We start from the raw sequence: 17,029 nt of genomic DNA on the forward strand, positions 1-17,029 counted from the left end.
TCGATTGCAATGAAGAACTAGTCTTGCCGGTGAAGGTTAGTATTGCTCTGTTATTGGCTGACAGGTAGAACAGTGGATGAAACCAACAGGATGTTGATCGCGGAATGCGAACTGACGTGGGAAGTTAGGAGAAGCTGACTTTTCATAAGGTAACCCTTCATGTTTTTTTTCTCCCCCGATTGATTCACGTCCATGACGTCAGCCTCTCCTTGCTTCTCAAGCTGGTGAGGATACCTCTATCAACGTTCTGTTGATGTCATCATCATGTTCTCTTCAATCGGATAACTTGCTGTGACATTCCCTCAGCCCATGTGACATTTGTTATTTTTCAGTCTGAACACGCAAGTATATTTTTACTGACGCATCTTAACTATAATTTCATCCCTTCGTTAACAACTCTCCAGTGATGGTCTTTTATCTTTGTGCAGGTGACTGCATATGGTGGATCACTACGGTTCATGCTTCGGTTTGAAGCCCAGCCTGGTGCTCGCCCACTCGATGGTGCAGATGTGGTACTGATTGGCCAAGGTCTGACCCTAGAGTACCATTTTGAAGAGGTTCCACGGCCTGGAGTAACCACCTCTTATGTTGTACAGATTCTTGAGGTTTGAATTATCTTCATTCACATTGCTTTTCAATTCTCCATTCATTGCACTTCCTTTTTTTTCAGTTATTCCATCGCTTTCTCGTGAGTCAAAGAACTCAAATCATTTTGAAGCGTGATTTATGAATTTCAAACATTCCATCATTCTTGCTCTTTCATTCTCTCTCCCAATAATGTAATGTAATGTAACGTGACCATTTTGACATATCGTTTTTATAGAGATTTTGAAAGGATTTATTTTGCTATTAATAAGAGAATTAATGCGAGTTTTTAAAAAAAAAGAATAGAAAGTTTGACTGAATTGGCTATCATGGAAAATAATGTAAACAAAGTCATCATGAGGCAAAAGCATAAGCAAAGATATACTTTTTATATAAACTGGAACAAATCACACAAGAAACAGCCTGAATGGAGGAAATGTTGAGAAGGGAGGAGTGCGGGTGGTGGAAGTACTCTAAAATCGACTGTGGAAGGGAAAACTAATGTAAAGCTTTGGAGATGGTCGCAGTAGAGTCTTGAAGGGAATATTTTCATTTTCTCATGAAATACTGCCATTCCTCTTCACTTCCTGATAGCTGGTGCAGATCACAAAATGCCAAGAGAGAGTGGAACGAAGACGTCTGGATGAAAACCTGCATAGATAAATAATTTTTAAAAAATGAAACCTTCCACCACCTCGAGTCAATGGAACAAGCCTTGAGCTATCGAATTGTTACTTCTTGCCATTGACACATGCTATTTGATCGTGAGTTGTTGCATGTTAAACATATGAAAGAGGGAACTTGTTACACATTGGATATTCAATGGCCAGCCACTGTCAGACCTACACCAGGCACTGATTGAAGCCAACCTTGTTCTCATGAAACAAATGAGGTACATTTAGTTCCTTTATTCGCACATGCGGGGTAGTAGGCCGTTATTGCTCCCTCTTCTCTCTCAGTCCTCCGACCCTCCCCAGCAACTCCAAGATGCACTCATTCTTTCAGTAACCACCCTCCTGGTTATTGTTACAAAATCCAGACTTACTGCACACCTCAATTCCTTTGTTCCTCATTTCTCCAATCAATGGATCCACCTTGCAGAGGCTGTTCCGTCTCACTCTTCCTTCCAGGACTTCATTGGAGCAATGCACCGCCATCTCTTGTCATCTCCCATCGTGACACATTACCTTTAAAAGAACTCTCTTACTTGCTGGTTCCAGTGTTTCCTATTCATCTCTCTCTCTCTCTCTCTCTCTATTATTTTACTGTTCATTTATTTCCTTGCTCATTGTGCCCAATTTTTGCTATGCTACTCCACTGTCTGTTCAACCTTGCTCTTCCATGAGCCCCACTCTTAGAGAGAGAGAGAGGAAGATGAAGATGAAGATGAAGAGGAAAGGAGAAAAGGGAAGTTTGGCAAAGTTTGAAAACTTTTATTTGTCCATTTCCTCCACGTTTGTTATGGGTTGTTAACCACATTACAATTATTCACGTGGTGTGTGTCTTTCTTTTACCGAGTGCTATGAACTAGCTCACCCTTCTGCCCAAATCAATTTGAATTGCACAGAAAGAGAAGTCCAAGGTGATAAGTGATAATTCTGCCATTTCCAATTAGGAATCCAGTTTGAGGGGCCGAAGGACGGGGGCGGTCATGATGGACTCTCTGAATCCCAACCGTGATGACAGGAGACTCTCTGTACTCACTTACACGAACTCGATCTCACATTGAATATTATTGCTCAACCAGATAAAATAACGATATTCGTATTTATTGCAAACTGTTATATCACTCGTGTTGAACAGGTGTTCACCAAACTTTAACCTCTCCTGTAAACTTAACAAAATCTACCTCTGACCTACTCTCCAATGTTAGGACATGATTTAGGATAAATATTTTTGGAGGAGGATTTCATCAATAAAAGTCCAGATTTAGGGATAAATTGGAATTTTATTTCTTTTCAAATGAAGTTCAGAAATGAGAAAATTGACAGTTTTTTTTAAACTCTAGAATTAAATATGAAATCCTAACATGGAAGAAACACTGATTTTGGTACACACATAGATCTTTCACTTTTGATGTAGTAACGATAAAAATGACGCATCAATGCAATGTCACACATTACATAGAAAAATATTCAAAACAAAATATTAAAAATTTTTATTTTTTAGCATCTTCAAGGGATTTTACTGATTTTGGCACCATGTGGTCTGTAAAGCTTTCATTAGTCATTTTGTACAGTGTTTATTGACGGTGTACCTGTGTGTAAGTATACCTGTTGCGCCTCTGGGGGTGACTTTCAGTCAGTGTGGCACACTACAGAGAGGCAGCCTTGTACTCGTGAGCAACTCCTGTCATCACTGGCAAACATACAGCAGATACTGATTCGTGCCAGATTTGTGGATCTCATGGATCAGATCAGGTAAATGCAATCCTTTTATTATCTCATGGCATTTCAAGTACAATACACTGAATCCAACCTTTTCTATGGAAATGTTGACTGATCTGCAAGGTTGTATTAGATGCACTGGCATTGGCACACCTTCGATGGACAATTTAAAGTAGTGGTATTTCCACAAAGCGATACTTTCTTCTGGACCACACTGTTCACTTGAAAAATAAATGGTATACATTGTAATCACATTTGGCCTTGCTGGACAACACAAACTTTTTTTGATGTAAAATGCCAAGTCATCAATTTTAATGTTTTCGTAATATACTATGTGTGTGGATATAATATGTATGCACAGTGGCCTGCAAAAGTATTCACCCCCTTCAAAGATTTCACATTTTGATGCTACCTGAGCGTATTCTATGATGCTTTCAAATCAAAGCTAATATATGGAGTCTTCACAGAATAAGTTTGATTCACAGAGAAAAATCAGATGATCAGAGAAAATCAGTTACATAAGTATTTAACCCCTTTGCCTAATTAACCCAAAATCACTTCAGGAGTAAATTATTTGTTTGAAATGTTACAAAATAAGTGTAACAGGTTTCATCTGTATGTAATCGGTGCATCAACTTGAAAATTAAACTTCCCCACCTATCTGAGGAGTTTTAAGGTACAACTCACTGGGTCAACCAACAAGCCAAATATGAAGACCAAGGATCTTTCCAGAGAAGTCAGACATAAAGTGTTGGAGAAGTTCCATTCAGGAGAGGGTTATATGGAGATTTCAAAGTCACTCGTTATCCCTTTGAGTCGGAGAAATCCATCATTAAGAAGTGGAAGACATATCATACCAACCAGACTCTACCCAAATCAGGTCGCCCATCCAAACTCAGCAGCCAGGCAAGTCGAAAACTTGGTCAGGGTGTCACTGTAAATCCAACAATAACTTTGAAAGATCTGCAACGATCTACGTCCGAGATGGGGGTCAGTGCTCATCAATCAACAATATCCCATTCTCCTCACAAAGCTGGTCTTTATGGACAGGTTGCAAGAAAGAAGCAACCACTGAAAAAGACTCATCAAAAAGCTCATATTAAATTTTCAAAAAAGCATCTTAATGATACTGCAGGCTTGTGGAGAAACATTTTGTGGTCAGACGAGAAAAAAATTGAACTTAAATCTAAATTCAAAGCGTTATGTCTGGCGCAAGCCTAACACGGCACATCACCCAGTCAACGCCATCCCTACTGTGAAGCATGGGATTGCTTTTCATCAGCAGGGACTGGCAAGCTTGTCAGGACAGAAGGGACAATGGATGGTGCAAAGTAGAGGAGAATCCTTGATGAAAACCTGCCATGAATCTGAACCTGGGTAGGAGATTCACATTTTTGCAGGACAATGATCCGAAGCACAAAGCTAAAGCCACACTGGAGTAACTGGATAAGAAGAAAAAAAATGTTCTTGAGTGGGCCAGTCAAAGTCCTGACTTGAACCCAATTAAACATTTGTGGTGAAACTTGAAGATTGCAGTCCATTGACGATCCCCATCAAACTTGGCAGAACTTGAGCAATTTTCACATGAAGAATGGGCAAAGATTTCACCATATCACCGTGTAAAGCTTGTGGAGACCTGCCCAACAAGACTCATAGCAGTCATTGCTGTAAAAGGTGCTTCCACCAAGTCCTGACCGATGGGGCTGAATACTTTTACAACCAGTGAATTTTGATTTGTACATGTTTGTGCAGGTATTCCTGACATGTAACCTCCTTCAACTACAACAGCGTTTAGTTTTATCTCTTCAGTTGTGATGAAATATGTTCATTTGTAAAATTGTTTCGACATAATTCCTAATTCATCTCCATGTGGCATTATTGATAGGGATGAATGCTTTTTCAGGCCACTGTACAGCCATTGCACATTAGCTCCATTATATTCAATTATTATGTGGAAATTGAAGTTGTTCCACAAAATATTTCAAGCCTTTTATAGATCAATATTTTCTCTGATTTCTTTCTTTATATATATATTTTCTGACATCTCAGGCTCAATCACAAAAATGTATAATTCATAATTATGGACACTCAGGCAGGGTCAAATTTGCACAGAGGGTGTTTTCTCCTTTATGATTCCCATCAGTCCTTCTTGTATATCTTCAAGGAGAGCCTACATTTGTAGAATTATCGATCAGTATCTCTAATATGAGGCAAAGGTGATGCCCTTCCCTTTGAGCTGTTTAGTCTGAGTTCGATTCTCGGCTCAACTATGCTGCTGTCAAATTATTGCTTCATTTGAGAGCTTCGTAGATTATTGCATCAATGAGTCCAGCATTCATCGGATGGACGTTAAGTTATCGTCGGCACACTGAACAAGCTGCAAATTCCTTTTGGGAGATTCAGATTATCAAATCATTCAAATATTAGGCCTGGTCAGTCAGTTCGTGAAAGCCTCCTTCTTGGCTGATCCGAAAGCAACTTTAATTGGCGATTGTATAGAAGAAGAAGAAGAAAAAAAAGAAGAGGTAGAAGTAGTCGTAGTTGTTTGTTGATACCAGCTTGTGTAATTCAAGTGCTCATATTTCCCTGCCATTATTATTATTATTATTATTATTATTATTATTATTATTATTATGTGGAGGTTCTGTTGTGGATACAACTGGTCTGTTTTTCTGTCTTCCATCTCCCTCTTACCCCTCACCTCTCCCCCACATCTCTCACATGTGTCATCACCCTCTCCCCCTGTCTCACATCTGCTACTCCATACCTCCCCAAGTAATAGTTGTATTCTTTAAAAGCAGTAAAGTTTCTTTAATTGCTCTTGAGAAAAAGCTGACCTCTATTGTAGATTATGGAGGAATCGGAAAGCAATTTTATTGTCATCTCTGAGGAGAGTATTGAGAGGAAAAGCTGAACAGAATTGAAGAAAGCGTTTAAGAGTTTGTGAAACCATTTCAAGTTTAAAGTATGCATTCTTATGCCTGAACATGTGACATTCTTCCTCTAAATGTGCACAGTGATATCAATATTAACAGTATCGCCATTTGAAAGAATTTATATAAAATTGCAAAGTAGCTCTATTATCCATCATAAATCCATTTTTATGTTTTTGCAAGTTGATAACAATCCTTTATTGTTGGGTATATTTTGGCAGCATCTCAGACATTAGCCTGGAGGTGGCAGTACCACATGACACGGGCCTCGCCATTGCAGTCGAGGTGGAGGAATGCACCTGCCCCTATGGCTACAGTGGAACGTCTTGCCAGGTCAGTCTTGAAATACCTACATAATATAAGTTCGACTCCACTGGGCCAAACCTTGAGATACGACAAACCACCTTTTCATGAATGCCCTCACATATATGCATACAAACCCATCACGCTGTATTTTCATATTCCTGGCATGGTTCCATCCTAAAGGGGCTGTCACACCTTGATGTTTTAGCCAGCGTATGGCAAGGTCTCAAAATGTATGTAAAACGGTGGCGTACGCTGAACTATTGATGTTTTTTTTTAAGTTTTGGGCGTATAATAACGTGTTGGACGTATGCATAACGTTTTAGTAACGTACACATAACGCTTCAATCAGATATAGATAACATACCAACGAATGCTGAGAGTGTTGTTGGCGTTCACAACCTATGCCCAACGATAGTCTAACTTATGCATAGCGCGGCAGCGTATCGCCGACGATCACATGGCGTAGGCTATTCATAGGCTGCGGCTCGACGATTCAAATCGTAACCGCACTAGACATCGAAGTGTGAAGCCGCTGTCACACCTTGTGGTTTTAGTCAGCGTATGCCGACGTATGAAAAATTTTCCGAACCAATCTGGCACATGTCGAACACGTTATGGGTAAGTTTTGTATACGTTAAGAGCATGCTGGCATACGTCGTAGTACGCTGGCATATGTCTCAGTTTTCTGGCATAGGTCGTCATACGTCGAGAAATTTTCAGCATGTTGAAAATTTCTCGACGTACTCGACGTATGACACACGTTCCGCATACGCTGGCATAATTTGTAGGCACGCTACGCGATCGTTGACACACGTTACTTGTAAGTTACTCACAAGTCGAAACACATCAATGTAACATTTAGCGTCAGTGTTCCAGACTCCCTGGTTTTTTGGGGTTTTTTTTTTCTTCGGTATGACGGTGATGTTAACACTTCGATTTCTAGTGCGGTTATGATTTAAATCGTTGAGCGGCAGCCTATTAATTATATTATATTACAACTGCACTAGAAATCGAAGTGTCAACATGACCGTCATACCGAAGAGAAAAAAAACAAAACCAGGGATTCTGGAATACTGACGCTTACCATTACCTTGACGTGTTTCGACTTATGAGTAATTACAAGTAACGTTTGTCGACGTGTGTCAACGATCGCGTAACGTGCCTACAACACGTTACTCATAGGTTATAAATAAGTTTTGGGTACGATAAACATTACCTCGACGTGTTTCGACTTATGAGTAACTTACAAGTAACGTGTATCGACGTGTGTCAATGATCGCGTAACGTGCCTACAACTTATGGCCAGCGTTATGCGGAACATGCGAGTCATACGCTGGCATACGTCGAAAAATTTCAAGCATGCAAAATTTGTCTAACACCTCGGTGTACTACGATGTATTCCAGTGTACAAAGACGTATGCCAGTGTACTATGAAAAAAGCCAGCGTACTACGACGTATGCCAGCGTGCTCTTAACGTATACAAACTTACCCATAACGTATTCGACGTGTGCCAGCGTTTTAGCCAAATTTTGCATACGTCAGGCATACGCTGGCTAAATCGTCAAGGTGTGACATGGCCTTAATATACATACAAAATGCACAGCCACATTGTTCAAAACATTAAAAAAAAAGTTGTGTACTCATTGTATGGACGTTAAGTTATCGCCGGCACACTGAACAAGCTGCAAATTCCTTTTGGGGATTCAGATTATAAAATTAGCCAAACATGACGCCTGGTCAGGCAGTTCATGAAACACTTTTACCAAGCCTCCTTCTTGGCCAATCCCAAAGTGACATTAATTGGCAACTTTATAGAAGAAGAAAAAGAAGAAGAAGAGGTATAAGTAGTCGTCGCCATCCCATAAGCCATCCGACTATGGCAGGCATGACATTTTGTCTTGTCCAAAAAGTGGGGAAAAAATTTCATCAAGCTTTTCACGCGAAAGTTGTGACTGACTTGCTGGCTGGGAGAGGACGTGAGTGGATACTTCGCTGCCATAATATTGTGACCATTTTTATCCCAACAATTTGGTCTGACTTATCTTCAGAGGAAATACTTGAAATCCCTATTTTTAGGATTGGAATACAGATCCTGGTGATCTTCTTTCAACACTGTCCATATATTTTGCATGGATCCAGAGAACATTGTTCACAGTCATTATCGCCGACTTTACAGTTTGTCAGGACAACGAAATGTTTCTTTTTTTTTGAAATCCACACAGTCACGTGACCTGATGGTGTCTGCAGTACTTAATTGGAAACTTCAGAGTGTGTAGGATCTATGAATTGTATTTGCTTTACTAATCCATGCAATTGTATCACAGATCAAAATGTTGATTGATATTCAGTAATATCGATCGTAATAGTTCTCTTTTTATAATCCCTGTATAGCTGTTGCTGTGATCAGCGTAACGGCCAATTGATGATAGTCTTTATTACATGCCATGCAAAGCTGCTGAGAACGAATAATCCGACAGCTGGTGCATGATACTCATCGTATCGTCCGACTCGCCTCCTCATTCACACCACCAATTCTGAATTCCCACTAATCTCCTTCTTGCATTTTCTCGCTTAACAAGTCTTACACATTCAAACTTGTTCGTGTCAATGATCTGCATTTGTCTCACAGAATTTGTTTGGTTTTGCTGGTCTTCATCGCTAAGGATGTCAGTCTGTCTGCATTTGTTTGCCAATCTGCCTCTTTTTTTTAATTCTGATGAAGAGCAAACACTCATAACGTCAGGCACCCTGGCTTCCTCCATGGTAAACACACTTATTGGCTTCAATTGATAAAATTTATTCGTTAACTTGTCTGCTGATGCACCCCAACACCATCTTTCACAAAGATAAGTATTCTATTGTCTCAAAATTAGTCGAATCTGATTTAATGTATTCTCTGCATTGTCCTTATAAGCCACTTACCTTCATGAAGAAGGATTGTGCTCAATGCAGCAGTTTGAAATTGTTTGCAGATGCCAATATTACTGGCTTGTACAGTAAATCATTGGCCTTGTGTATGGAACTGGTCTGTATTTCTGTCTCCAGTGAACACAATCAAATTATATCGCTCTATCACACACACACACACACACACACACACACACACACACACACACACACACACTCTCTCTCTCTCTCTCTCTCTCTCTCTCTCTCTCTCTCTCTCTCTCTCTCTCTCTCTCTCTCTCTCTCTCTCTCTCTCTCTCTCTCTCTCTCTCTCTCTCTAGCCCCCTTGCTCTCTTTCTTTCCTCTGTTGTTGCATGCTCTTGTTTTTCCAATCCTACTGTTTTCTACATCAGCCACCATATACCTCCATAACTGCCCCCATCGCTTTTGCCTTTTCGAGCTCTTCGCGCCCGCGCCCCATGCCCGCGTGTGCCAGCCTACCCTGTGCTGCATGTGGCTTTGCTGTACCAGGCCTGCTCAGTTGGCTTCTCCCTTGCTGGCAACTCCTGTTCGCGTTTCTCTGGTGACTGTGACCCCACAGTGGATGACTGCACGGTGAGCAAACAGTTTTTGGCCAAACTTTGATGCTACGAAATGCATTGATCGTCAGGAGGCAAAGAGAGAAGCAAAATCATTCCAATAAGACTTCCTTCACTATCCCTGTGCCTCTTGTGATGACACAAAACAATACCTGGCAGTTATTGTATGATTTTACAGGCATTACTAATATCTGACAAAACAATGACTAACGTAGATATAATCTTTATATAATGGAGCAAGTGTATTTACATCCATCCCCTAACGGCACCTTTTATTGATGTAATAAACAAGTAAAAAAAGACATGAAATGTCATAGCCCCCATTGTTTGAGTAATTCTGCTCTCTGGAGTTAAAGGGCTAGCCCATATTTACGTACAACTAAAATGGCTGCCAGTCTACCAGTCAGCCATCTTTGACCAGATCACATAAATAAAGTGAGTGGCATATGTATGCCATCACGTACTGTGCTTTTGCCAAGTTTGAACAAAATCAGACCATGCATGTGTGAAAAATGGTTGGGGACACATTTAAGTAACAAAATGGCCACCAGTCGGCCAACTTGGATCTGATGTCAAAAAAAAATGACGTGCTTATGTAAGCCATCATTCGTTGTCTGGGTGCTAAGTTGAAACGACATCGGTAAATGCATATCCAAGAAATGATTGAGGATATGTTCAACATCGGGTTTTTTACAACTAAAATAGCCACCGGTCGGCCATCTTGGATCTGATCTCAGAAACACGTGATGTGCTTATGTAAGCAATCATTCATTATATGTGCACCAAGTTTGAATAATATCGGTAAATGCTTGTCCGAGAAGTGGTTGAGGATGTGTTCCACAATGGGTTTGTTTGTTTTCAATAACTAAAATGGCCACCAGTTGGCCATCTTGGATATTATCTCAAAAAAAATGACATGCTTATGCGTACCATCATGTGTTGTCTTTATGCGAAGTACGAATAAAATCGGTCCATACATGTCTGAGGTATGGTTGCGCACTCGCGTGCACACGCACGCACGCACACACGCTCGGACACGAAAATTGAGACCAAATCCAAAAGCCCCCATTTCAGACTAAGTCCAACAGGGGCTGATAAACAGCATTTATCCATGTTGTTTGTGTTCCTGTTAGCATCATAAAATTAATTGCATCTGTGAAGGGAGTACCCAGGGTCAGGCTGTGGCACAAAAATATTTGGGAGGCAAAGAAAAAAAGAGGTGGGGCAAATATATTTTTTCTTATGGCTGGTCATCCCTCCTGTCTGTAGCAGGGTTCAGTAAACTACTGACACCGTGCCACATATACAGGCAAAAATTGTAAGTAGTCTCCCCCCACTCCCCATTTTATTATTATTATTTTGCACATGACCTGAGCCTGAGTTTGCCCAGCATGAATGCAAAGTTTAGTGGATGTTGGCCCAGCTGGTTTTTTCCCCTTACAATTTTCACATATTCACACGCACATCCAGGGAATAGCCTCGAGGCAAGGTGAGTGGGGTGGGTGGGGAGGGTATTCTTGTGCCTAAGACCTAACCCTGGGTACACCCAGCACGTATGCAAATTTGGTGGGAGTTGGCCCAGCTGTGTTTATTACCTCCACCACCAAAGGTGTACGGAGATTATTTTTTACCCCTTTTTGTTTGTTGGGTAGTCAATCTAGTCTACCCTTATTATCAGTATTTCCATCGATATGTTGAGTAGTCGATCTAGTCGAAAAAATTGTTTTTTTCAAAAATTGTTTTTTTGAGATTTGTTCTCCCCTTATTATCAGTATTTAAAATGGCGATTTCAATTAATACAATGGCGATTTCGATGAAACTTGGTGGGTAGGTTCATACCATGACCTGGTTGTGTGCAAATGAGAACCGTTGCTATGGACACCACCGTTGCCTAGCAACGGGACTTTGAAATTTTTGAAAAATCATAAAAAAATTATTTTTTCGAAAATCAAAAATCGGGCCACGAGCGACTGTGAGCAGTACATTCAGCCATATTGTCAAAAATTTCCAGCCGGATCTTATGAAAACTGTCAGAGAAGATAGACTTTGAATGAACCCTGGTCGAAAACAATAAAATACGAAGTTCATTCTATCTCAGAGACTATGAGTCAGATATACATGAAACTGGGATGGTAGGTTCATGGTATGTCCTAGTTATGTGTGAGAAAGAACCGTTGCTATGGACGCTTTTGTTGGCTAGTAACGGCTGAAAAACGACTAAATTCGACTTGATCGACTACCCATGTCCACGTACCGGCTTGTTTGTTTGTCTGTCTATCTGCCTGCCTTTGAGCAGGATATCTCAAAAAGTTATTGACAGATTTAGACGAAACAAGGTGGACAGGTTGAGTGTGTGACAAGGACAAATTGATTATATGTTGGTGAGAATCCAGATCCGAATCCTATAATTTTTCAAGTGATTCTTCACAATCGAGAGACAGGACCAAAAACAATATATAGGACGATATTTCAAAATGTTGTGCACGAGTTTTGACAAAACTTGGTGAATGAGTTGGTGAGGTGACAAGAACAGGCGAATTTGATTTTGGTTGAGGTCCGAATGCAGATCCGGCCTATCATTGGGATTCAAAATGTAAACTGTTCTGCCTGGCGGAGGCACGTGCTCTACTGAGTGCTGTTCTGGTTTTGTATGATTTTCAGATGTATACACAGATAATTGCCTTATTTTATATCGTGGGATTTAATCTATTTTGAAGCACTCTCAGATGATTTATTGTTGCTTGTAAGAAAGATACACTATAAATTAAAGTGCTGTATTTCCAATTTTCTTGATGTTGATTATTTAATTTCAGTTAGGACACTCCTTGTGCTGGTAGGATAGCCAATAGTTATGCAAATTTACCATCCTCTGAGCTGTCTAGCTTGGGTTAGAATCTTGACCGAGCTATAAACTGTCATCCTTGGATTTCGCATCAATGGGTACACCCACCAATAGAGTGGTGTTAAGCTATGGTTATATATTATTATATATTTTTATATACACCCGTCTGCCCGCACTGGTCATTGGTGGATCTTAAAAAAAATCCCTTTGTGTCTTCTGTGAAGAGGAAGTGAGCTATTGCCAGCAACTTGAAGACATTACAAATTCCTGCTCAAATCACTTTTAATCAAACGCTAGGCCTGTCGAGCTGGATCGTGAAAGCCAAAAACATTCCTTGGACGACCCCACAAGAATGTAGGAATAATTGGGGCCATTGAAAAATAATTGTTTTTAGTTGTCGTTCAAACAATTGTTATAATGTCGATGATCAAAGATGGGAAATACCTTTATAAGCATTTCGTGTGTTCTCTCTATCCTTCATCATATATCACATTCCGTTTGCGAAGCAATCCTCAACATATCCCTCGCACCTACTTTCGTTGTGACATTTGCGAGGCAAAAGAGAGAGAAAGAAAGCAAAATCTTAGATTATGTGTTCTCCCTGAGTGGTGGGTGAGATCATAATTTTTTCACCATTTCATAATGGACAGAGTGGAGAGAATATGTCGAGTACAAGCAGCAAATAATGCAAGGGAAACATGAAGATTTTTTTGGACCCAAGATGAAAACTTACTTATGGAAGGACAACTTGCAGAGGATAACAGAACTGTAGCTTTGATAAAACAAAGCATACATTCATCCCAGGAAGGCTTTTCTCATCCTTTAAACTCTTAAATGCTGCGATGTAATGCTACAGGTTAAATCACAGCCTTCAGTTTTAATGGGTGAGAAAATGCACCCGTCAATGTTGCAATTGCTGTAGTTCTCAACAAAAATAAACAACCATTAATTTTATCCGCTTCAGAAAATGGTTGTAGTGACATGGGCTCATTTCGGATTGAGTATCAGATAGGTCAGTCAATAGAGCATCAGACTTTTAACCTGATGGTCCAGGGTTCGTGTCCCTGTTTGGGGGATAATTTTTCCTGATCACATACAAAGGGATTTTGATGAAGAATGCACATACATTATCAAGGGTCTTCTGGTGCTTCCCATTGCTGTGCAGCTTTCATTGTGACATGCATGCTGTTGTTGTTATGCATGCTGTTGTCTCATCAGTGCCAATATTTGGCTTGCCAATCTAAATCCTGAATGAGGATGAAATGAATGGACTTTTCACGAATGGCAACATCTACACAAGTCAAGCAAAGATCAGTTTGCATTAGTCCTTGAATGCAATGGACATGACCGGCATCTTGCGCAGTTCATTTTTTTGTCTGACACGGTTGTCATCTTGTGTTGCTGTTTTCCACCTTTGAATGCCACCACCAATCTTGTAGCTGTCCCTGCATGGCATGCATGTTCACCATGTCTCAAGTCCTTGGTGACATGTACTTCCATCAGTTCCATGTGCCTTTTAAACCTGATGAATGCACGCTGTTTCTACTTATGAAACTCCATCATATCACTGCATATACAGTTGGCATCTTAAAATTACCAAATGTGCTGCATATGACTCGTATTTAGCACATTGGAATTATTTTTATTTTCCACTTGTATTCTGTTGTGTGCACAGAGGCACACTTTTTTTTTGGTTCTCACCCACATCAGGCACATAGGGCATGGCCCCAGTATAGCCAAGTGGTGATTGGCTGAATTTCATACTGTGTGCAGGAAAATGGAAACTCACTTTGGGAACGGCTTCCTCCTTTGCAGAAAGAGAAAATGTCCCCATGTTTATAAATTAAGCAGTATGAATACAAAGGAAATGGCAGTAATAAAAAAGTACACCAGCACAGACATAATTAATTATCTATCTTTCTATATATTACGAAAACTTTCATCTTGTATGTATGTATGTATGTTCCTGAAATACAGCCTAAACGGTACACGATAGCGCAAAAAGTTTTGGCTCACCTTACTCACCATTCTCCTGCGGTGTGCAGTATCAAGTTTTGTTCAAATCGGGCAACAAAAAAATTATTTAAAAAATCAATTCCCAATTCATTCAAGTACTCTTCGGGAGAATTTGATCAATGCAAACAACCTCAGCGGTATAGTTTGCTGGAGCTATCTTTTTTTTCTTGAAATTATTTATTTATAAACTACTATCACAACAGCAACCCAACGGGTTCACGGGTCATCGAGTGCACACTAAAATGGACAATGAGGGCACAATCTTCAATTGAACCCTGATGAGACAACACAGAACACATACTAATTATTGCAAACTATTGCCGCAAACCTGAAATGACAAAGGGTTTGATCGGGGCAATGGGATACGCACAGAAACAAACAAACCTTCAAATTTCCACAAAGGATGTAAAATGGGGTAAATGGTGTCTATCCTTCTGGTCCACGTGAGATGTCACAAGTGCAGCAGGATGGAAACGGGATCCAATGGAGACACGGTTGGTAGCGGCTTGCTTAGAGGCATAGTCCACTCATGCTCAGTGATAATGGCAGCCATTGCTCTCCTATATTCTTGCCTGTTCTCTCCAAATCCAATCGCACCTGCCAACTAAATCTCTTGTTGGGGTTACTTTCCAACTTTACTCAACTGAACTTAAACTCACCACATTATGTCAATACGGCCCTCACAATTGTCAATCACCGGTCAATTTCATGTCACAGGGCTCAACGGGATGGCAGGATTTTATTGTGGGTTATGAATTTTATGGGGTTTATCATCATAAAAAGGAGTAGATGGATGCACTTAGGCTTATTGAACTCCATGTGATATTACTAATTGATTGACAGAGGACCTCACTCGCATTTGCCACAAAGACTCGCCATCAAGGGGAGGTGAGCAACATTAAGACATTGGAATTTTTTCCTTTTATAGTACTGTACATAAACATGGGGGGGGGGAGGCTACACCCTTCCCTGTGCAAACAATACCTATTCTAACCCACTGTCATGTCTGAGTAAGACCTGAGACCTCCCAGAGAAGAAAGAAAATATATGTCCAGGAGTGATGGGTTGCTTTTGGTTCATGATCATTTTTGGCACTCACTGCTGTGAAATCAGCTAAATGTTTGTTTATGTTTCTTTATTTTTGTAACACTGTGGTTTATTTTTCCAACAGCCAATTGAATAAACTGTTTGAGAGATATGCTTTTGTCCTGATGGTTTGATTTGGATGTTATTTCACGACGGAGTTTTTGGTTAGCTGCACCAAAGTATTCCAAGTTCATACTTAATGTATAATACAATTGGCTTGACATTTTTTGTTCGAGTGAGTGTGTTTTCATGAACATCTCCCACCTCCTTGTTTCCACCTGCAACTTGTCCAGAGCTGCCAACCAGGAGCACCGGGTTGTGAACAATGCGAGCCTGGCTTCTACGCCGATCCGAGAGTAGGCCAGGCAGATTATTGCCGGTCTTGTCCCTGCCCTGCTATTGGACAGTAAGTCACCATCCCTGGTATTTTAGGGAATGGGTAAGGACTTTCCTCATTTCATCCTGCCCTCAGCATGGGTGATGTTTGTTGATGCTTTATTTTAAACCAAAAGATATTATAATCAACATTGAAAATAATGTTTAAGAGGGTCTTTTGCTCCGAAGAAGGGCCAAAGCATCAGCCATCTTCTTCCTGCAGTGGTTAGCGTACCTCGATCAACGCCCTTTTTTTCCTTTCCAAGAGGGAGGCTCGTGGAAGAGCAAGGTAGATCTGACAATGGTACAAACATCAAGGGAATTAATAAATAGGAAAAGAGGATAGAGAAGAAGGGAGAAAACACTGGCAAAGAAGGCTCAATGTGGGAAATAAATATCATGGTTCAAAATTGGGGATGACAAGAGATTGCCATGCACTGCTTGCTTGAAGCCATGGAGGGCTTCACTCTTCAGTGAGACAGAACTGCCTCTGTCTGGAAGGTGATTCCATAGATGGGAGAGGAATGAAAGAGTTGAGGTGTGCACTCAGCCTGGATTTTGGAAGTTGAACCAGGAAGGTGGTTACTGGAAGAACGCATGCATCCCAGACTTGCTGTGGAGTGTCAGAAAACTGAGAGAGCAGAGGGAGCAATATTGAAGAAGCAACAGGAAAAAACAGAGAGACCACCATCCTGCCTACCATGTGAGAACAGACTTTGTGCTTTGGCCTCATTATGGGAGATCCCAATAATTTTGAAAGCTTTCGATTCCAAAGACTACAGGAGAGGCATGCGATCCTGTGAGGGGGTGAGTGGAGGGCAGCCCATAGTGGAGAGCAGTACTCCACTGAGCCATGGATGAAGGCTTTGTAGATTGCAAGTAGCTCTGTCCTGTTGGTTTCACCCATTACATCATCAGAGTAAATGACCATAGCTTTCTGATGATCACATCACTGCATTATTACCCATAGAACATCAAAATACAAGATGCTGTGGCTTGTGCTGTGGTGTTTA

At 40.6% G+C, this 17,029-nt stretch overlaps 2 protein-coding genes across 13 annotated transcripts in view; one reads left to right on the top strand and one right to left on the bottom strand.

The window, feature by feature from the left end:
• LDLRAD2 (low density lipoprotein receptor class A domain containing 2) overlaps positions 1-17,029 on the bottom strand; it is an 814,009-nt gene that overhangs the window by 512,583 nt on the left and 284,397 nt on the right. The gene's annotated exons all lie outside the window — the stretch shown is intronic.
• HSPG2 (heparan sulfate proteoglycan 2) overlaps positions 1-17,029 on the top strand; it is a 399,834-nt gene that overhangs the window by 188,787 nt on the left and 194,018 nt on the right. For 10 of the 11 annotated variants that reach the window (XM_085894498.1, XM_085894501.1, XM_085894505.1 and 7 more), the window contains 5 exons: positions 429-605; positions 2,887-3,005; positions 6,127-6,238; positions 9,630-9,713; positions 15,935-16,047. In XM_085894498.1, coding sequence (XP_085750624.1) covers positions 429-605; positions 2,887-3,005; positions 6,127-6,238; positions 9,630-9,713; positions 15,935-16,047 — 605 coding nt within the window. The remainder of the gene's footprint in view (positions 1-428; positions 606-2,886; positions 3,006-6,126; positions 6,239-9,629; positions 9,714-15,934; positions 16,048-17,029) is intronic. The other variant, XM_085894504.1, reaches the window with a different exon arrangement.

The sequence above is a fragment of the Eptatretus burgeri genome, chromosome 9 (assembly GCF_056783735.1).
Source record: "Eptatretus burgeri isolate ZD-2024b chromosome 9, Ebu_testis_v1, whole genome shotgun sequence".
Lineage (NCBI taxonomy): Eukaryota > Metazoa > Chordata > Myxini > Myxiniformes > Myxinidae > Eptatretus > Eptatretus burgeri.